This window comes from Mus musculus, chromosome 8, assembly GCF_000001635.26.
Source record: "Mus musculus strain C57BL/6J chromosome 8, GRCm38.p6 C57BL/6J".
NCBI lineage: Eukaryota > Metazoa > Chordata > Mammalia > Rodentia > Muridae > Mus > Mus musculus.
Genome location: NC_000074.6, coordinates 12,822,505 through 12,845,164, shown reverse-complemented (window position 1 = coordinate 12,845,164; position 22,660 = coordinate 12,822,505). Strand labels below are relative to the sequence as shown.

General features: G+C 49.0%; 1 protein-coding gene and 1 long non-coding RNA gene across 13 annotated transcripts in view; one reads left to right on the top strand and one right to left on the bottom strand.

Annotated features, from left to right (window-relative positions):
• Atp11a (ATPase, class VI, type 11A) overlaps positions 1-22,660 on the bottom strand; it is a 111,713-nt gene that overhangs the window by 23,564 nt on the left and 65,489 nt on the right. For all 12 annotated transcript variants that reach the window (NR_121603.1, XM_011242069.2, NM_001293668.1 and 9 more), the window contains 13 exons: positions 22,449-22,552; positions 22,113-22,163; positions 19,421-19,485; positions 18,759-18,840; positions 17,567-17,717; positions 16,519-16,716; positions 13,907-14,080; positions 12,487-12,656; positions 10,457-10,528; positions 9,931-10,004; positions 7,150-7,253; positions 2,158-2,339; positions 510-761 (listed from right to left, as the gene is read on the bottom strand). Coding sequence is in view for 11 of the 12 variants with exons in the window: in XM_011242069.2 (XP_011240371.1) it covers positions 510-761; positions 2,158-2,339; positions 7,150-7,253; positions 9,931-10,004; positions 10,457-10,528; positions 12,487-12,656; positions 13,907-14,080; positions 16,519-16,716; positions 17,567-17,717; positions 18,759-18,840; positions 19,421-19,485; positions 22,113-22,163; positions 22,449-22,552 (1,679 nt within the window). In the remaining variant the exon portion in view is untranslated. The remainder of the gene's footprint in view (positions 1-509; positions 762-2,157; positions 2,340-7,149; positions 7,254-9,930; positions 10,005-10,456; positions 10,529-12,486; positions 12,657-13,906; positions 14,081-16,518; positions 16,717-17,566; positions 17,718-18,758; positions 18,841-19,420; positions 19,486-22,112; positions 22,164-22,448; positions 22,553-22,660) is intronic.
• On the top strand, positions 13,246-16,827 carry Gm15350 (predicted gene 15350). The gene is made up of 3 exons (NR_045775.1): positions 13,246-13,295; positions 13,749-13,989; positions 16,601-16,827. It is a non-coding gene; the product is annotated as a predicted gene 15350 (long non-coding RNA).

Sequence of the window (22,660 nt, the reverse complement as noted above, 5' to 3'; positions counted from 1 at the left end):
CCAAGTCTGACAACCTGGGTTTCACCCCTACAGCCTATATATGGTGGAAGAAGAGAGGGTATTGATGCAAGTTGTCCTCTAATCTCCAAGTTACACTGTGGCACCCACATGCTGACAACCAGAACACATAAGTAAAAATGTAAGATGGCAGATCAGAGTGAGATGACTCACCCACAGTGGTAGGGGTGCCCCTGTAAAATGCACGAATAAACCCACAGATATTCTTGGAAAGACTCAACCTAGCAATCCTGCTGTCTCAGCAAAGTAGCCTCCATTATTGCCAACTGCCTTCTGGCTCCCCTGTCAGCATTCCGAGGCATCCATGCTGGACCCACGGGCATACCAGCAGGTGGAAACAGTTCAATCAAAGCATCTTTCCACATTCCCTACCCAGCAGCTTGACTCTGGCTGCCTGGGCCTCCCCGGCTGGGGCCTCACCCACAGCATCCACTTGGCCCACAAGGATGCAGGCCCCAGTGAGGCCCCGCGAGGTGGGAGCAGCCACGTACCCCGAGAAGGAGTCCCTGGTCATGCTCCCGCTGCAGCGCAGCACTGTCTTGCTCAGGTCGAAGAGCACATCGTGCAGGCTCTGCTCCTCTAGCTTCTTGGTGGTCAGCTCCAGCAGCTGCGTGCTCCTGCGGAACAGCTTGCAGGCATAGCAGGTGGCGGATGCTGTCTCCATCTTGTCCCCGGTGAGCACCCAGACCTTGATGCCTGCCTTCTGTAGTGCCTCAATTGTGTCAGCAGCTTTCTCCTGGAGCCTAAGAGCGTGGAACCCATGAGATCAGGATCCAAAAGGCACCAAAATAAACAACTTCAGAAACCTGGCGTGATCAAACGGCTCAGCTGTACAGAACAGCAAAGTGGCTAAGGGTCTACGGAATGGACCAGAACCTGCCCCCAAAGGTCCAAGTGAACACAGGACGTGCTGCACTGCTCTGCCAACCATGGAGGAGCTATTTAAGGAGGCTGCTCTGTGTGGTGTCCTTTGGCTGAGCCTCATATCCTATAATCCAGCATCATTCCACTTAGAAGAAGACTCATTACGACCAGAAACAGAATGGGAAAATGGAGCTGGGAAAGAAGGCATCATCTTTTCTCTTGGTGCTGTGTGTTCTAACGTTGCTACTTATTAAATAGGGATCCAGGCTCTAAGTAATATATCACATGCTGGTAATGATGCCCATGGCCCCACAGCTGACATTTACCAGCGGTTTAGCATGTACCAGCACTATGTGAAATCTGATATGACCTTTCACTTCTACAGAATCCTGCAAAGTCAGACTAGTCCTCGGGTGAAGCTTTGTGGCCTGAGGTGTGGAGATCCCACTATTACAGCCTCACAGATGATGAAACCACCGCCAACCTTGTAATTTTCTGAAACAATATAAAGGGACCTGAGTCCCAGAGAAGAAGGTTTACCAATGTGCTGGCTTGGGTGTGAAAAAAGTAGCTTGTGATCAAACATCGCTTCAACAGGACACTGTATCTGTAATCCCGGGAGGATGCATGGTCTGCCAGCTGGGCTACACAGAGAAAGTTACTCTAGGAGAAAGGTTCATTTTGCTACCACTCAGCCCTCTGTACTCCTGGGAGCCAAGCCTCCAGGTTCTGAGGCCTCACTCAAGCCATGCTAGCTGCCCACGTGGCTCTACACAAAGGCAGTCAGAGCCCATCCTAGGAGCAATTCCCCTTCCTGCCTTGCCTCAGGGCACTGCACTGTGCCTTGGGCTTCACCTTGTAACTGAGAATTTTAGAAACGTTCTCAGACTTCACAGGTTTTTACAACAGCCCACTTCATTACTGTGACCGTCTTCAACAGTGACAACCATGCTGAGGACACTGAGCTATACAAAGTCACAGATTCAGAGGAGCCAGCAGCAGCTGGGAAATGGTTATGACGCCTTTCTAAGGCATGAAAAGAAACTTCCACATGTGATGCAATCTGAAGATGTTACTTTCACTATTTGGAGGTAAAATGTTCTTCCAGGCATTTGTGGTCAGTAACGTATCACCCAGTAATAATCTCTTGGCTGTCACCGTGAGGGAAAACAGAGGCGCCTTGTCCTTGGGGAGAACACACTGGCACGGGACATATGTGCTATCTGACCCCACCCCACTCTCACGGCCCCCTCTCAGACACATGGACATTGTTACCTGTCCTCAACAGCCGTAGCACCAAGCAGAACAAGGTCCTTCTCTATCTGCTCGTAGGCTTCTGCCAGCTTCTTCTCCCGGTCCTGAAGCGCCACTTTGGCACTCTGTAGCAGTCGGCAAGCATCTTCGTACTGCTCTGGCTCGAGCCTCTTGTATGCAACACACAGGGTTCGCAGCCCTTCCTGTGCAACACAAGTCAGTGTCTCATGTGAATCTCATGACACCTGCTGAATGCATTCCAGTGTCTAATGTGAATCTCATGACACCTGCTGAATACATTCTCAGACCATCGTTATACCCATCTCTGAAGAGAATGGATGAGTCATAACCCAGCCACCCTCTAGGGATTACTAAATTACATGAAATACAGACAGTCATGTGCTCTGCAGAACTGTAACCTATGAGACCTACTCCACACAGACAATCATGTACACTGTGGAACCATAACCTATGAACCTGGTCAATACGGACAATCACATGCACTGTAGAACGGTAAACAGATTCTGTTTGAATCTGTTTGTTCTGTAAACAGATACAGAACTCAACTGAGCTTCTGAGAGATAACAGTTTGCAGTGTTGTGGTAGTAGTATTTGAAGTTGGGAGATGGCAGACTACAAGGTGATTCACCCTCATGCTGGGTACAGGGGATATTAAATAAGCCTTAGGGATGAGGGGACCTAACACATGTGGAGTGTGTGCAATGCACAGACCTGCCACTGCGCCTCCCCCTGCCAAGACACAGCAAACTCTCACTGGGTGGGAGGCACTGGTGGGGTTTCTTTGGGAGTTTCTTGCTCCTTCACCCTAATCCATGTACAACGGTGTAATACTCACAGGTCTCCTAAGCAAGCATTTCAAACTCTGGATTTTAGATTTTGAAAACTGTTTCCTGTGTTTTCAGCACTTCTCTCAGCTCTTCGGGTCACAATTTTACTTCTTAGATCTCCTATCTGGTGAGAAGGACATACCCCACTGCCCCACTGGTTATGGTTCTTATAATCCCTCAAGAGGGAGGGAGGGAGGGAGGGAAGGAGGGAGGGGACAGAGGCAGAGTACATTGCTTCATTAACAAGTCAGAAGGATCATCAGACAGGAAGAGTCTCTAAAGAGAATGATCTAGAATTGTCCAGAATGTAGGGTGTTTTGAGCAGTAAGTAAAGCTTTCAGAAGCGAAGAGGCCTTTGTTTGTACAAGTATTCAGGGGACTTTCTACTGTGGTGACACAGGGGCCTCTTGCTAAGCATGACAAAAAGTCCTATATAAAACACTACCAAGCTGTACAAAACACAGTCATACTTAGTGCTGGCCTGCCTTTATAAACACAGAGGAAGCAATCCTCAGCAGCACTAGCTGACGGAACCCACAGCTATGAAAGGTCCGCATGCCCTGAACAGGACTCCTCCCCGAATGGCAGCCTGACTCGGCATAGGAAATGGCTAATGTAACATGTGTAATGTAACATGTGTAATGTAACATGTGTAATGTAACATGTGACGTTATCAGATGGAGACCTACGAGATGCTCTGAACGGAAAACTGCAGAAGCATCCCAGAGTGTGCTCATAGCGGCTCCCTAAGAACTGCTCCAAAGTGAAGAGCAGCAGGACTTCTTGCCTTTGCATTAGGATGAACACAGCTCAGCAACACAAACTCTGTCAGAGGACCAGATCTTACAGCCAGATGTCATAAAGAACACACACCCCACCTTGCATGAAATCCCAGAGCTACTGTATGACTGCAGTAATGGCACAGCTGTGACATCAGCACAGCGGGCCAGCTGCGTCTCACACGCTCCCACACTCACCTTGGGAAGACATTTTAAACATTCTACCCATAATTGCATCAGAAAGAAAATATTCAAGAATGTGTGTACCCATGGAGGAAAAAGACTAACACACATAAAACTATGTAACACTGAAGAAATCGCAGAAGAGCCAAATAACAGAAACACATCTGCTTCTGTGGATTGCGACACTTCTTGTTAAGATGACAACACTACCCAAAGCCATGTGTAGATCCTGTGGTCCTGTGGAACTCCCAATGGTGATCTCGCAGGAACTCAAGGGGAATGGTAAGGTCTGCAGAACAGCACAGCAGGGTTAGGGGAGAATAAAGCTGGCCGTGCGTACAGTCTCATTCCAGGGCTTACTAGCAAATGGCAGTAAAGTAAACTGCACAGAACTGGAGTGCAGACAGACAGAGAAAGCCAGAGCGGAGCAGGATGGAACTGAGACCTGGAAACATCCTGGAACCTCTGGCCAGATGATTTAACAAGAGAAACAAGATCATTTAACAGGGAAAACAAAGCAAAACAAAATAGCCATTCAACAACGGGGTCCAAAAAATGACACCCACTTAACAGAAAATAAGACAACTCCCTTCACACCACACATAAAGTAAGATCAATGTCTTAAATTTAACAGCTAAAACTATAAAGTTCTTAGAAAAAACAGAGGGTAAAGGCTTCAAAATCTTACATTTGGCATCAATTTCTTAATTGTGATTAAACATACCAAAACAAGCGACCAGAGGAGAAACTGGGTTTGAAGCAAGCAACGGTCCTCTCAGCATTTCCTACAACTGCCTTCACTTGTACAAAGCTTTACTTGTTTAAGCTGAGTAACTCCCGGGCTGACCTGCAGGATGGGTCTAAGGATTCTAGGACCGTCTGAGGAATGCTGTCCTGGTTGGGTTTAGTCACCTTGATACAAACCTAGATCTGTCTGGGGAGAGAGAATCTACCTGTTAAAATCCCTGCTGAGTGGGACACAGGCAGGCCTCTCAATGAGTGACTGAGGTGTGAAACTTCCCTCGCTGTACGCTGTACGAGGATGCCTCCAGTGCTCCCCACTGACACCCACACTGTCTTGGGAGCAGGGTCTATGTTGTTACCAAGGAAACGTGCATCTACTCATCCTGTCTGTTACTTCAAAATTAAGGACAGACCCTGATTTTTGCCAGGTCCCTTCTCTGTAGCTCAGGGGGCCAAGACCCATTTGTCTCAAGCCTATTATTCTGACTGTGTGAGTGGGGTGCATGTATGAAATGTTCTGTTTCTGGGGTCAAAATGAGCTCATTCTATGTCTCCTGTCAATATGCTTCTGGATTCTGCTTGGTGATGTGATGTGCCTGAAGACAGATGTGAACATTTTCATAGACAGACACTTTTACATAATTAGTGTTAGGGTTGATCTGTATTTTCCCTGTCTGTCTTTGTTCTTGATTTGTGCTGCTTAGAAGGAAAGAAAGTTGCTCTAAGGAGGAAGGGAACATACAACAAAAAGAATCTGTGTCTCACATGTCAGTTCTGAGACATCACTGGCCCACTGTGGCTGGGAAGTGTAAGCCTTAGTGAACCTTTCTTTTCCCAGTTCTTTTTGGTCAAAGTGTTCTACCACAACAATAGAGCGCTAACTAAGGCAGGTGCAGTAACAATCAAAGACTCTGAAGGGTCAGGAGGAGGACAATGGATGAACAGGCCCAGAAGCCAGGCACAAGCAGTTAACAGGGGGCAGACAACACATTCCCTGAGTAGCCAAGGGCCCTAGGCAGAGAGCACTGTTGCAAATCAGTGAATGACATAGAGTCACAGCCTGAAAGAACAAGTGGTTTCTGAGGAGTTCCACCACATCTCTGATTAAATTCTAGATCTGCAGGAAGTGTGAAAGATCTAGTAGTCCATGGGGAAAGTTCGAAATTGTGATCAGCAGTGGGATGAAGTCCACATGACAGGGATCAACTAGCCAGCTCTGGCAGACAAATGAGGAGGCAGCGGAGGGGACACATGACATTGCAAATGCATTACTGAAAACTTTCCAATCTTGGTAAAAGCCCACAGACTACACTTCAGAGTCCTGGACAGAAAAAGTATGAGCATTGCTGCATCCACAACCACAACCAGATTCATTCATGGGAAAACAACAAAGAAAAAAGATGACCACGAACAGCAAGCCCAGCCACGGCAAGGAGGCACCCCTGAAAAGGGGAGGGTCTACACCGGACCCACAGTTCACACTGGCAGTCAGTCCATCTCCAATGTCCATCGACAGGCGAACAAATGAGGAAGTTGGGCATCAGATGAATGGGTGGCTCAGCCAGAGGAGGAGCACCAGGCCATAATGAACACCCAATGCAGATGGATCTCAGAAAGGTTGTGTGTTGTGAGAGCCTGGTAAGAAACGGAGCCGGGATTCTACTGAATAAGAACACTCCAGAAGGTAAGACCTCATCCACAGTGAGAGCAAACAGTGGTGGACTGAGGCAGAGCTGGCAGGAGGGGAATGCAAAGCTTCCTGGGACACCGTAGCAGTAATGTTTCTACAATTGTAAGTCAAAACTTAACTACTTTTATATCTTCAATATGAACACATTAATGTTTACTGACTATAGCTCAATAAAGCCTTTAAAAAAAGATGTATTTTAATCATAATTAACATACTACTTCTTTTAAGGAAAATGATTCTCAGGTGGGAGAGAACCTTCCAGAACAAAATGCAGCATGGATTATGGCAGTGTGCTCTCTGGCACAAAACATGTCTCCAGTCCCTGGGGGTGACCCTTGGCAGAAGGGGTCAGAATCACCAATGTGCCCATTTGAAATCAGAGTTAACATCAGGAATTCAAGAAGTTTGCTCTAATAAGTTCAGTGAAGCTCAGTGCATGCCTTTTGTGGCACCCGGTGGGGACTGTTTCTGAGGGAATGTGACAGCGCTGTATCTGGAATGTCTGTATAGTACAACCTAGATTTACAGATTAAGGCAGAAGGCCATGTAATTCCAGGCATGGGGTCTTTCTGGCTCTTCAGTGCTGGTAGGAGCGGCTGAGAGGCCAGATGGAAGCTGCCTCAGCAGGAGAACAGTCTCCAGCATAAACCAGACCCCCCACCCCCACCCCATTACCAGTCAGCAAACAAGAAGGTGAGGTAATATCAGAAAGCACTGTGGCTCTGAGAAAAGTCAGAAACTGTGGTCTGCAGAAGAGAGAGGGACTTACCACGGCATTGCGCTCCACTCTAGACCGGACCTGGTCTACTTTGCCTTCTATCACTCGGGGAAATATTGAAGAATCTGCTCCTTTGCAAAACAGATAAATTTCTCCTGAAAAATGAGAGGAAAAATAATGTTGAATTTAATTACTACATGAGGAGACAAATTTACTTTTCTTTTTTCCTTTTTTAAAGACTAATTTGTTTATGTATATGAGTACATTGTTGCTGTCTTCAGACACACCAGAAGAGGGCATCAGATCCCATTACAGATGGTTGTGAGCCACCATGTGGTTGCTGGGAATTGAACTCAGGACCTCTGGAAGAGCAGTCAGTGCTCTTAACCACTGAGCCATCTCTCCAGTTTTTCAACTTGTTCTTAATGAAAGCAAGCAAGTCCAGTGCGGAGACCATTTTAAAGGCATCACAATGGAGTAACTAATACATTAAGACCTAAAAGAAGCAAAATCCTGGGACACACTGGCCTCGTTTGACTCCTATGGCCTTGGAGCAGCGAGGGCTCTGGATGTTCAGACTCTCAGTTAGAAGAAAGTACTTCCTGGCACTATTGTTGGGCAGGTGGAGTGAGCATAACACAGCGAGGCTGTGCTGCTGACCCAAAACTTCATGAAAGACCAGACAGGGAAGGTGTGACTCCTCCCGAAAGTGGGTCTTCCATGGACAGCCCATCCTTTGTATCACAGGGTCCATGGGAATTCCATGGACAATCCATCCTTTGTATCACAAGGGCCACTGGAAACTATCTGACTGCACATCTCTAGCCTTGTCCTCAGGGCTCTGAGCACCTTTGTGCTGGTTATGCATGCTCCTTTTCACAACACAAAGAATTTTCTCCTTCCAGATCAGAGATATTGACAGACAGCAAAGACTCGGCTGAGGCACTGAGAAGCCCGCTCTGCTGTGGCTTGCTCAGTCCAGGTGCTCTGCAATCTGTCTCACGTCCAGCCCTCAGCTGCCCTGCTCTGTGACACACAAGCCGAGCGAGGCCCACACTCGGTCATCCTGCTCAGCAACACTGCAATCTATCGCCTGCAGTGTCTGCAGCTTGTTGCTGAATACAATGTCTGAGTGTAGCTACAGAAACATCACAGTAAGCCAGCTGTGGTGGTGTACATCTTTAATCCCAGGAGGCAGAGACAGGCATATCCCTAAGTTTGATACTAGCCTGATCTACAGAGTGACAGCTACAGAGAGAAACACTGTCTCAAAAAGCCAAAATAATAATAACGATAACAACAACAACAGAAAAGAAACACCACTGTGCATCCCAATGGCAGCAAAGCTATGGAAGGGACATAACATGGTTTATGTTCCCAGGAAAGTAGGATTCCCGGATCCCTTATAGAGACAGGCTCCTAAGCCCCTAACACTGAGGATGCTTGGAAGTGTCTGGAGTGGGACGAAGAACAGACACAGTTTCCAAGGCACAACTGTTTGACAGGCACCCACTTGCCCTATTTCCAAACTGTGGGAAGTATGGATGCTGAAGATGCCTACATAGGGAAAACCCTGGCAACTGCTGCTCAGTCAGTGTCCCCGAAAGGTGCGGCAGAGTGATGGGGCCTCCCAGGAGGGACCGAATGTCCTCACTAGGCAGGAGGAATAGAGGCAGCTCCCAGTTGAATGCTGTGACACCTGGAGTATCTAGGAAGGCATTCCAGGGGGAGGGGACTGCTACTTCACCCTGTGATCCAGGAAGGGGAAACAACCGGGCAAGTCGTCTAGGGGAGGCAAGGAGCTGGGTGGTAAAGGCAGGACCTGAGGATACACCCACAGTGCAGGCTGCCTGGAGCCCTGGAGACGAGCACTGAGCCTCTGACACCAGAGCTATGTGAGGGTGGGGAGGGATTGGGGATGCGGTGCATATCTGCTCTGTGGGGACTCCTCGGGAGAACATGACTAACTCAAGGCCTTCTAGACAAGATGCTGCCGGGAAGGAGCTGACCCAGGGCTTCATGGTGGGGAAGAGGCAGCTGCCCATTCACATGGAGGTCACACGTCAAAGTCAGCCAGAATCACACGGTCAAGGGCCCCACTGTGCCCACTCCTTCACCATCCCACCCTTTAACCTTAGACCCAACGTGCAGCTTCCAAATAAAGATCCACGGTCACAGCAGCCAGCCAAGAGAGCAGGGTAATTAGTATTCTAAACTCTAGTACAGAAACGCGTGCAAACTCAGACTGTACGTCCTTACACACAATTAGAAACTGTATGGAGTACAGCAGCAAGGTGCTCTTAGATGACGAAGAGCCTAGCCCTGTACTCACTTCTTTCCAAGGTTGTTGTTAAGAGTTTACCTGTGCCTTTTAAAAGTAGGATAAATGGAGACGGGGAGTAGCTTGGGTGTTAAAGAATCTGTCTTACAAGCATGAAGACCTGGGTTCAATTCCCAGAACCCATGTAAGAAAAAGCTAGGCAGGGTAGCATGCATTTGCAAATTCAGTGCTGGGAGACAGGGACAGGGGGATTTCTAGGGCTTGCTGGTTAGTTGGCCTAGCCTACTCAGTGAGTTCCAAGCCAGCAAGAGACCCTGTCTACAATTAGAAAAAAAGGAGGGGACAGTGCCTGAGGAGTGAGACCCAAGGCTGACCTTTGGCCTACACACAAACACTCATATGAATGTGTGCACAAATGTGCACGAATGCACACGTGCATACACACACATGTGGAATAAATCATTCTTATGTCCTAAACCCTTAATGATCCAAAAGAATGACCCATCAGGACATAACCAGCACCACATCATGTTAGTTAGGAGAGACTGTACCTGTAGTAGACTTTACAATCACACTCATTCTTCTCCGCACAGAATCAAAGGTCAGCACTTCTAGCAATTCAAATCTGAAACAGAAAAGTGAGACATTAGTCTCTGATGCCAGATTTGTGCTGTGTCTGAATGGTTGCCAAATGACTGTTGCACCAGGAAGGGGACATTTCCACCTCCCCAGCCCTGTCCATACTGTGTGCATGTCCCTGGGATGTTCTGGACCTCACAGAATGTCCACCTCTAGCCTAGTGTTGGGATTAGTGCTCAAGGTTAGTCCAGCTCTGACTCCTCCCGGAAGAGTAATAATATTTTTGTGTCATTTGGAATGTACAACTCTCATACCCTGTCTGAAAAGAGACCTCTCTCAGGGAAACCCACTGGGGCTCCAGAGCTGGAGTTAGCACTGAGTGCAGAGCCAGTGCAGACACGGTCTCTGAAGCACTGGTAGGCAGACCTGCCTCTCACACAGGGCCTGGAGCCTCACTTCATTCTTCTCCAATGACACAACATGCAGACAGCTTCTCACCTCTCTATGTCGTTCTCCCTGTTCAGTATTTCCATGTAATTGTCCTTCAGCCTCAGGTACGTGAATCCAAGCCTGCAAGAGAGAAGGCAAAGTCAGTGCTTGTCTGATACCCAGTCAAGCCTCCTCCACGGGGTCTTCATCTCACACGGACACAGAGAAGGCAAAGCCAGTGCTTGTCTGATATCCGGTCTTCATCCCACACGGAGACAGGCAGACTTTCAGTGAGACAGGGTACTCAGTGCGTTATAAAGCCAGGACACAGGAGTTCTGATTCATTTGCCACCTCAGACAATGACCCAAGAGTGTGTACCCCTACAGTGAAGTGGTGCCCTCTGTGGGTGCTGGTAGCTAAGGGGAAGGCTAGCCCCAGGTGTCTGGACTGCATTCCCTGGTCTAGCCACATTTCAGTAGCTGATCGGAGTCGATCCGCCATGATGTGAACAGACACCAAAACCCCTGGGCTGGAAACTGAACCCAGGTAAAGTATCAAGAATGGTTGGCCAGGAGCACATCACTCCCATGAAATGATAAATACGGCCACCGCAGGAGAGGGCTCCTCATGCATAAAGAAATCCTGCCCTTTTCTCCTCTCTCTATGCTACCATCATTTTAGGGCACAGCAAGAAACCCTCTGAGATACTGGTGGCTTGACCTGACAGCCCAGCCTCCAAACTGTGAGAAATCCATCCTGGGTCTGTTTTATTTCTGTTTTATAAATTATGCAGCGAAGACAGTCTGCCCTTGGTCAACCTAGTTATCTGAGAGGACATGGGACCATGGCGGCTATTCATAGTGATAGTGCCCCACCCTTCCTCTTCTGCAAAGACTAACACCTCCAGCCATGGGCATCTGCCAGGACAGCGAAGAGGGCCTGGTCTTGAGCAGCTTACCAAAGGATGGGACAGAACATTCTCCCAATCCAATACCAGCTGTCAGAGCAGGCAAGTGCCGGGGCTGTGGGTGACAGTGGCCACTTGTCCCAGTGAGACCTGGCTTCAGCTGACAGAGAGGCACAGGGGTGGTGGGACAGCCTGATTCGGCCTTTACTCCCTGTAGCACCCATGGCTTTACCCTATAAACCTGTGTTTCTTAGCCTTCCTACCTAATACTGTGGCCCTTTCATATAGTTCCTCATGTCATAGTGACCTCCAACCATAAAACTATTTTTGTTGCATCTTCATAACTGTAATTTTGCTAATGTTAAGAATCATAATATAAATATCTGATATTCAGGATATTTGATGTGACACCCCCTCCACAAGGAGTCGAGACTCACAGGTTGAGAACTACTGCTATAAATGTTCCCAAACCTAGCTCAAAAGCTATGTGTGTGTGTGTGGGGGGGGGGGGGTGGCTTGGACACTTAGTGAGGGTAACCTCATTCACACATCTCTGCAGGAAGAGCAGATGTGCTTAGTCACAACACAGTGCTCCTCCAAGAGGTGAGACACACAATAATGCTCTCCCATTGTCCTCAGTCTGGGGACACTGCACATGTTAGTTAGTGCAGCAAAGAGGGACACTAGGGTTTTACTCTTCCATAAGAGTTATGAGCTGAGAGCCCTAGAGATGTCCCCGATCTGAAACTGTGCCATGTCTGAAGTGCTTTTCTAAGTACCTGTTTAACATGCCACACTTCCCGCAAGCAGAAAGATCTCCAGGAAGACCCCTCATCAGGGTGACACCCCAGATGGAATGATCCAGCCCAAAGCAAAAGCAGAGGCAGGAAGAGCCTCAAATTCAGAGGCTGGCCTTCAGTCCAGGTGACAGGGAGAGCTGAGAGAGCTAACCTTGGTGTCTCAGGCTCAATGGCCTGGTTTGGGGACAGGGCTCTATCTAGATGGCTGCAAGCTCAGGAAACCCAGCAACAAGGGCTTGTGCTGCTAGCCAGGAAAGCCATGCCTACAAAGGGTGCAAGGGACCTGAGGTCACATGGGGCAATCCAGGGTTTCCCAGAACCAGTCTTGAATTGGGTTGCAGACTCGTTATCCCAACCGTCTCGGAGAGCTAGACCCAGTATCCTGACTCACCTCTGCACGCCTTCGACCAGTGCAACCTCATCAGGCGAGGACGATATGTACACACAGGATTTTGCATCTGGAGATTTCTGGGGACCATCGACATCATCCCCACAATGGTCATCTTTCACTTGGACAGTGTGGCACAGGCAGATGGCCCTGAAAAACAGCTCCTCCCGTTCCTGCAGAGACAGGGAAACTGTAACACCTCTGCCTGCAATGGGAAGAATGTGAACAAGACAAGAGACTGGACAGGCCTACAGAGCAGAGGCTAAGAGGCTAAGACCTCCTGGGGTGAACTGGTTTCAGTTTGTCTCAGTGGTTGCAAAGGAGAAGCACATGTGACTCCTTCATGCTCCAGAGTTGCCATGGCAACTCATAGACTTCACTGCTAACAGGCAGTGAAGACTGAAAGGGTTTTGCTCATTGTGACACTCCAAGGAACAAGCAAGACATGGCTCTGAGCACACTCAAGAATTGCCATGTTATGGGGAAAATGGGTCACCTATATAGCTGGTACACTCACCCCTGAGCACCCCACTCTCCTGTTCCTGGCCACATTACCTGCCTGGCAGTGGCTGTCTGCTACCAGCCAAGGACCCTGTACTACACAGGACTTAACTCCCATTGCGTGCCTACAGCCTGAGGCTCTATTGTAACAGCCCTAGAAGCAGAAGCTAGGAGTCCTGTGCTAGAGCTGGATTACTGGGCATGAGGTCACAATAGGCTGACCCACTGCAGCTTCCTCAGTGCTGGCTGCACCCCATAGTCAGTCAGACGATTCTGAGGTCCCCAGAAGCGGGGTAGCACGGTGGCCAAGGGTTAGGCTTCCCTGACAACCAGTATGGTCCATGGGAAGTGGGGTGGGAATAGGAGGGTGTAACGATGCCGGAAGGTTTCAGGATGCCTGCAGGATATCTACTCCTCTGTGAGAAAATGATACCAATTGGAGTTCACATTGAAGGAGCCAGTGGCCTGACTGAACAGCTCTATCATTAATATTCTCTTCTGGCTCTCCCTGGGTTCCTCAGGCTCTGTAGTCATGAAAACAGGTGCTGGAATCGAACCCTGACCAGGGATAGTATGACTTGAGCACTTGTGTGTGTGTGCCCTACACATGTGTACACAAGCATAGCACATGTATACATGTATCTGTGTGTGTGCACACATGTGCATGCACATGCAGCTTTCTCCACACACAGACTGTGTATGTGCACACTACTTTTAGCACATTGCCTGCTCCACTTGCCCTGTTTTTTCTTTTTGGTTTCCAGGTCAATTCTAGCAGAGGAATCACTGTCAAGACCTCCTGCCCCTTGGAAGGGGACACAGCACCACAGCGGATTCAAGCATGACCTAAAGCAGCCCGCCTACTTGTACCCTCAATCATGTGGTAGAGCCACACCCTCCACCCCGAGGAGCTGCAACATACCCTTCCACAGACTCCGGGGGAAGAATCGATCATGTCAATGCCAGAAGAGTCGGGAAGGACCTGCCCATTGCAGATGACATGGGGTACGTAGACATGGCCCTCGATGCAGCACTCCTTGAAGGCCATGTTGTTCTCTGTAAGCGTGCCGGTCTTGTCAGTGAAGATGTATTCCACCTGAGGGTACCACACACCCAAGTTAAGCCACATTTAGGCAGGTGACACATCTCAGCCCAAGTCTATTACAACCCTAGTGGGACAGGAATTTCTGAGTCTGCCAGACAGATCACATCCAGTGTTAGGTATGAGTCCAGACAGGTGCAATTTGGGGGGAAGAGACCTCATGCTGGTGACAGATATGAAACAACAAAAAGTAGCCTTGAGGAACTTGTGTACAAGTTCCTCAGAGAACCAGGGCTCCATGGGTCTGTGAAGAGCAGGATGAGGGGAGGTTCTGACTCCCCTTAAGTGAGACAGTACAGATGGGCAAAAGAAGAACATTCTCTAGGAGTCTGAGAGGTCAAGGTTCTCAGGAGAAGAGGTTTAGAAGACAGGATACACAGAAGAGAAAGAATAAAACACTTCAGAAAGACCATGAAGTGCTGAAGACACCACCAGCTTTAGACTCTAAATGAAAGTGAGACATATACCCATCCTGGACCACTGGACAGAGGAAAGGAAGGGCCAGCCATTCCCACAGCTCTGGGGTTGCTGAGATGGGTTTAGTGTAGGAATGAATGGGGGTAGGGGTGTAGAGGGGACAGCCAGATCCTGTGCTGTATGAAGAGTCTTCCCAGGAACACCCTCTTATAAACCCTAACAGAAAAATGCCCTTTCCACCAAACTCAGAGCATTGCTTTATGAGACTGTATTTAAGACAAATCTGCTGTTTGAACACAAGCCCAAAGCCCATGGGAACTTCCTTCAGGTCACCCAGTCAGGGAGGGAGTGCAGGCTACATCCCTAAGGACCCAGCAGGTAGAGACTTCTAGAGTCTGTGACTATGATAACAAAAGATTACAATGGATATTTGTTAGGTTTTAGTTATGCCAGGCACTGGATATTACCTTGGTTATCCTTGTTTTAAACTATTACCCAGTTTAAAACAAAGGTTTAAAAGCTGTTTTTAGACAACAAATATCTATGTGTATATATGGGTGTCTTTGTAAGGGTGTGCATACACGAGTCCAGGTGCCTGTGGAAGCCACAGAGGGTGGAACCTCTGGGGCTGCAGTTACAAGTGGCTGTACGCTGTGCTACAAACAAATCCTGGGCTTCTGCTGACATCACAGGGGTGGAACTACTCGGGAAATGCACGAGGCACCTGTGTAAGGTGTACTTGGAAGGCAGTCGTCTCTGCTTCTCACACAGACACTGGCGGTGGGCACTTCCCATTCCACAGTCAGAACTGCCGTCTTGCTCTGCTGTGTAAACTGAGAGGCACGCTCACCCATATTCACTGAGCAGTGTGGAAGTCATTGCTTTGTGTCTTCACCAGCTGGCTTCCACTTCAGTGGCCCAGTTTACTGAACCCAGGCTGCAGCCTGCCTTGCTCAGGACAGGACAGAGTCAAATTCTGTGAGGTTGGGAGAGATATCCTGCCCCAGAGCATCCCCTGACATTCCTCTTACAAAGCACTTTCTCAAACAGACCACATGCATCACACAGGAAGTGGCACATGACATATTCTAGAGGAATGTGTCAGAAAGTTGGTGCCTTGACAGTATGTATCTTCTTCAGCAACAAATGCTTTCCCCACGACACATGGGGGACCTGTGCCTGTCAGTCTACAGACTGTGGACATGGTATTGCCAAGCAACCATAGGGCAGACTGCAGTTCAACATGAATTATTTATTTAATCAACTGTCATTTGCCAAATGCCCCTTCCCATGACATACAGCTGGGGAAAGGTCAGAGGCTCCCTTTGAGGCTGGGTGAGGGAAGGAACGAACCTTACTGCAGTATTTTTTTTCCATACAGCCATTCTGGGGTCTGCGGTCAGCAGATGTGGGTACATATCAGCCCTATTTTATACTCTGTGGGACCCTGTGGCCTCATACAGAACACAGGGCATCAGCTATGTGCATCAGTTCTGTCCTCACAGGTTAGGTCTCTGGATGGCTGTCCCAGGTGGTGTGACCATGGCCACCCATCTGCCATCTCATTCTGCACCAGTTGGGACAGGCAGGTCTCTGCTACTTATTTACTCTAAGGACCACAACATCCCAGTCCTGAGCTAGCAGAGCCATGGTTCTGCAGACTGCGCATCCATTAACTCTGTAGCTTCACCCTCGTTCAACTGCAGGACCCAGAATAAGTAAGGATTCAGTTACTCTAACCAGCTAATGCAGTCCGTTCTTCACATTGTAAAGTTGTATAAAACCACACTGACTGTTATGTAGCTTAAGTTAAAAGGATACACTCAGGGAAAAGGGTAAAGTATCAATGCATTTCCACTGCTACTCCTGCCTCTGACTTTCACCCACTGCAGCATATCTACATGCTGAATGCATGACCCGGATGAACTACCAGTTATCAAAGAGAACCCAGACCACGAGGCCACAGTGGATTGATGCAGGGCTAAGAACTCATGCAGTCTCTAGGAGTCACTGACCTGTCCCAACTCCTCATTCAGATCAGATGTGTTGACCAGAGGCCCTTCCCCCATTTCCTCATCAAACATGTCCTCATCCCAGGTGATGAAGTAGGAGCCGAGGAACTTCTGCATCTCCACGGTGACGTACATGGATACGGGGATGATGTAATTGAAGAGGACCATGAAGGCCAGGAAGTCGGTGAAGGCCCTGAGGAACTGATAACATTGGTTACATAAAGAAGCTGTAGGTCACCAAGCAAGGACAGGAAACCTCAGAGAGCTCATCCGTTACCCCAGCCAGAGAAGCAAAGACAAAGGCCTACTTGGAAACTTGCAGCTCCTTGCCTGTCATGTGTGGTTAAGGCCAAGAGTAGAATTGAATGGCTGGTGTCTCGGGAGGGACTGGGCTAGGAGCTCATACTATACACCATCAGGGATAAGGAGGGGTCATGCTAAGCAGGGACCAATGGCCATTTTTGATATTCATGATGTCCTTCTGTAAGTAACAACCTCCAAGCTCATGAGAGATGGGAGCTTCCTATACAGTGATTTTGAAGTTCCCACCGCACCCCCCTTCATCCTTGCTCTGGGATTACAGGCCTGCACAGCCATACTCAGCTCAGAATGGCTCTTCTGTAGAGCTTGGTCATATCTTTGAAGTTATCAGGGAGAGTGCTTGAACACAGGGCTGCATTCGCACATAGCCCCTCAGTACTCCTTGCTGCACACTGCCCTGCTCTGAGTTCAGAGCCTTCTGTTTATCCAGTTACCACAAAAACAGTATTTATCTTAATGGTGGCATGCTGAGTTTTGGAAATATCAAAATGATTTTGGCCCTCATAAGTTTCCTGTGAAAGGAATATTTTCCAGACTTGTACATTCTAGTACCCAAGACAGCAGGCAGTTCACACCTGCCTACACCAGGTGCCAGTGAGGGCCCCTGTCCTAAGCTCTGGCAAGGCTCCAGCCTGCCTGAAGCAAGTTCACCTCTGTAGTTTTCTGGCATCATCTTTTTGTGACAATGGCCTAAGGGCCACATCCTTACACAAGGGACATGCCTCCATACCAAATTCCTCTGGCGCTCGGATTCGGTCTTCTCGTTGTACCATGGCTCATCTCGGAAGGGCTCACTCTGCCACACGTACTTCAGCACCGTGTTGATCAGGGCCTTGCTCACCAGGATGCAGAGGTACACGATCAGGAATGTGTTCATTGACCTGGATGAGAGAGCCCAGCCTTCAGAGGCCGCTCCGGTCCTTCCTCACCACAACGAACAGCACAGGGAACCCAGCAATACCCTAGTGGGCAGTGTCCAGTCTGACCCAGTAAGACAAGACTCCAGCTCATTCGCAGCTGCCACTGCCAATGCTCAGGACACCAGAGCCCCAGGAAGGGAAGAAAAGCTGCATGCTGCCAAGTGGCCGAGCTCTCTGAACCACGGGCACTCCCTGCTTCCAGCACAGGAAGAGCCAGAGCCAGCTTTGCTGACAATCAGGCACCAAAGGAACTTAGAACTTAGTGACCGTCACTCTGGAGTGAGAGAAGGGGATACCCAGAGAAGCGCCAAAGGCTGGAAATGCCTGGGGCTGAATCAAGGTAGATTTGGGGAGAGGTCCTGTTTCCCAGGTCTGCTGCTGAAGCCCATACAGAGCATCTTGGTGATGAAGAGTTCTTTTCACATGTCACACAGCAGAGACAGGCCCAGGGACAGCATCCCTAGTCCCATGCTAGCATCCCACACATGGTAACTAACTAGCAAACAGGACAACTCTGACAAGGGGCAGAGATGACACAACCTCAGACTCTACTCTCTCATAAGTCCAGTCACCATCCTGACAGTTGTCAGGACTCCGTCGTCTGTAGGAAAATGTTCACTCTGCTCACTGTGACCTCAGTAAAATCACATTGGAACACACGTGGTTCCCATCAAGTCCCCCAGTTAAAGGGGCTGAATATCACCCCCATTCTGAGGTTTGCCTGGATCAGTGATATCAGTGGGGATACGGGCATCTCTAACTGATCTAGGGAACTAGAACACTGGAAATGACTTACAGGTAGCATAGGCACGTTAGCAGAGAGAGGAGGGTGTGGCTATTCATCTTACCAGGAGGGAAGAAAGCAAGTCTCCAGAGTGGTGGGCTCTGGAGTCAGCGGCCACAGTCCCTGGAGGAGTGGCCCCCAAGGACACTGTGGCCAGAGAATACTCTATCCACAGGGCCAGTGATGGCTGGGAGGTAGCAGCAGGGGAGTCGCCTTACTTTTCCACAGCAGATCTCTTTTGGGACTTGGATTGATAGTTCAGGGCCATCTTGGTCTCCATGCCTGTGTAGATAGCCACACCTGGAAGCAGAAGAGTCTGTGAGGTGTCTGCCCACAGGAACAGGCCATGTTTCTAACCTAACCGGCAAGCGAGTTTCCTGAGCTGGCTGGATTCTTCACACTGGGACGTTGCTTGCATAGGATCTAATCTGCACTTTATACACTCTATATTCTTTTATAGTGCAAATGTCAATACATTGGGTAATCTGGCAGCAGGGTACAATGTATATCTTAAAAGTTATTCCAGTACAGCCAAACAGGAAGTAGCACTGCCAATGGGAGGAGCTAACAGTGATGTGCAGACTTAAGAGAAATCACCTGCATATCAGTGCTCCGTGGACACAGTCACGGACACAGCTTCACGTCCTGAGTCACGCATTAAGGTCCTTAACAAGCCGTAGCCTTCACTGAATGGCTCTGTGGGTTCTGGTTACACAACAACATTTATCTCTTAGCAAAAGTTGCCCCTGCACCAAATCCACACCCGCAGTACTTTAAGGCACTTAATGGCCTCTCAGGGAGTTGCGAAAGAGTTTAGCTTGCTTAGTGTGTCCTGGAGTTTAGAAATGATTGCCAGTGGTTTACAAATTAAAATATTTACCAAAGATCTTCTCTGTGTTTTTGAGTGTGGCTCCTCTGAGAAGCAGGTTTTCTGACCCCAAAGGCCTGGAAGATAAGGAGACCAGAAGCGGTAAGATACAGTAGGGAAGGGGAGGGTGGGGAGTGTGCGAGACTGAAAAATCAGCTCAATCTTCCCAACAGGAAGCTGTGTAAGTGTGCACTGCTCACTGGGGAGATGAGCACCGTCCATCTGCATAAGCACTGGGCTTCTCGGAGGTAGAGACGTCGTCTGCTGGGCTGGATCAGCCCTCTGTTCCCCTGACCTGTCACTCTCAGGGACTGAAGTGTCACAGTGACACTGGAGAGGCCTCCAGGAAGTAGGCCACCTCCAACTCACTCTCACATAACCAGGAGCTTGAATGTTTCAGTGACATCCTACCAGAGGTCACAGAGTTCGCCTATCTGTGCCACTTGCCACACCAGGGGACATCAGAAATGTCACTGAGATCTGCTACAAAAGAGACCTGAAGGCAGGGCCAGCAACCTCTCCCAACACACCTCCACTGAGAGGTGGCTGGGCTGGGGACCTCAGAATGGTCTGAAAAGGCTCAAACTTTGAGCTCTGCTCACCCTTCAGCTGAGTCTCACCCACTGTCAGGCATGGAGACTCCGACTTGGTGTAAGCACGTTTTTGAGTAAAGGGAGGCTGGGACTCTGGGCTCAATAATGGAAGTTCAGCATGCAAAGATTATTTGCAGGTAGTGGCTGGCTGTAAGCCTTCCCTCTGAACAGTGAAGGACAATTCAAAAGAGTGAACTAAACATGCAAATTCTAGTACTGTTCGCACCCCAATGGCCCCCAGTGTCGAACCAGTCTGCCTCTCACCTGTGTGCTGTGTGCTGTGATTCACCTGTCCTTTTTGGGGAGATACAAATGCACACGGTATTACACACTTAGTGGGGCCAGTGTGCTTGGCCAGCGCAGTTCAGGCTGCACCCTGCAGGAGGCCAGCGGGGAGCCTGCGAGCGAGCGCTCAGGCACCTCATCTAGCCAGTCAGCAGGTAAGGGCAGCGGTCTGACAGCCACTGACAACACTGCTCTGCCGCCTGTGTTACAGGGCTGTCAGCTTCTGTTAGCAACTTGCTGACAATAATTCATGTCACAAGTGTTAATGAAAACAAATGGCCTCACCTTAAATGGGTCTCTGAGAGCTCTAAAAATAACTTACTTGACAAAATACTTTGCTTCTAGTGTGGACAGATGGAAGAAGAAATATAAGTGAGTGGACTGGGAATCTGGATGGGAAACTGAGAAAATCAAACATCTGCCTCCTGTTTGTGTTACTCCAAATATTTATAAACATCTTAAAAATCCAAATGACAAGCTGGACAACTTTGATGTTAAAAGGCTAGGCTAAAGCTAGTATCAAAATATACAGAGCATTAGGACAGTGGTCCCCAGCTTGGGCCACAGCTTTGTATCTGTGTGAAGTTCACCATCCACAGTACTGGCTTCCTTGGATTCATCGATGGCAGTGAGAAACCCTTCACTTGCTCTTTCATCCGAAATAAATCAGTTCTCCACAGTCTAGTCTCCAAAGCAATAAGGAACTCTTCTCTGAAAACAAAAGCCACGCCTCCACCCCTCCTACAAGTAGTGTCCTGCTAACCTGCACAAAAGCAGGCGAAGACCTGGAATGCTGGCCCAGACTGTGATCTAGCACTCGGGAGGTGGAGGCTGGAGGATCGGGTGTTGAACGCCTCTCTAGCTAGTAGCAAGATAAGGTCTCAAAAAAGTAACAAACAAACAAACAAACAAACCATTAAAAACGCAAGCTAAGAAGTACACGGACTGTTCTCTTAAAGCAGTGCCTTACTGAGTCCCGTGAGAGACAGGCCATATAGAAATACTCTCGTGACTATTTATTCCGAGGTACTTATCCCATAAGAAATCTGCCTCTGCTTTCTGGGCAAACATTTCCTTTCAGCATAGATTGATAGCAGGGTATCACTAATTTGGAGCTGCTTAAACTGCAAGCAAAGGTCAACTTCAGAACCTACTGGAAGCCAAGTTCCTAAGCAATGAACCCAAACACGTCCTCATCGAGAACAGCTGAGGTATAGAGCTCTCCCTGGGTAGCAGGGCAGCATGTGGGGTGCAGATGGGGCATGTGAGGCCCTTCCCAGGGCCAATCACCAGATGCCTCTCGGGCTCCTCATTGCCCAATGGCTGCTCTCTCTCTGATGTTGCACATCCTGACTGCAGGCTCTGAGGCTCGGATGATGGAGCAGGAGACCAACCAGCACACAGTGCCTCCTTGCAGGTAACCAGGTCCCCTCATCCTAGTAGGGCCTGAGCACCTTAGCCCAATGATGGCCACGGGTAGGCTAATCTGCTGTCAGACAGGCCTTTGTATCTGAAACTTGACTTCATAGCCTGTGAGGGTGCTGCTCACAGTTGGTTAGGGCCCTTCCCTCCTGTAAAAGTCATGCTGCAGGCTTCTGACCTGGGACAGCTGGAGAGGCTCCACACTGGCAGTGTCATGTGTGAGGTTACAGGATCCGAGTTACACTGACACGTGCAGACAAACCCCAGAGTGAGCGTGGAGAGTGGAATGTGCTCATGAGAGAGGGCCCCACCTTCTACACCAGTAGCATGGCAGGACTCATCAAATGCCAACTTCTGTTGTAACAACCAAGAGGATAAAAGTCTGGACTCCCAAGAAGACTCACCTCACTACAGGGTCGTTCAGGTCGTTGTAAACATTGATGCGCCCCACAAACCTGTCAACAGAAGAGCTCAAGTTCATTACTCAGTCAGCACCACAGCTAGCTCCTCCCACTCCGGCAGGACTGGTGGTGACTTAGCCATCCTGCTCTTCCTACTTTCTCCTTATTTCCTGTGCGTCTTCTCCCCTGGCTTACATGACATCTCTTAACACAGACATAAAGAAGAGTGAGGCTTCCTTCTGCACTGAGAAGCTGCAGTCTGCATGGTGTTGTCCACAGACACAGAGTGACCCTCCTAGCATTGCGCCCGGCCTTTCCTGGGCAGTGTGCTTGGCTTACTTGTAGAGGTCAGGCTGTGGCTGTTCACACTCGATCGTGGCGTGCAAGCTGTCAACATCCGCCTCTGTGTGGAAGCCCTTGGTATCCTGCACTGCGTAGTGAGTCTGCAGAGGAGAGAAAACACGAGTCACACCCTGAACCTCACGGCACCTGGTTTCTGGCACCCACTCAGAGTTTGATTTTCATGCACATCCTGTGAGTCCTACTGGGGG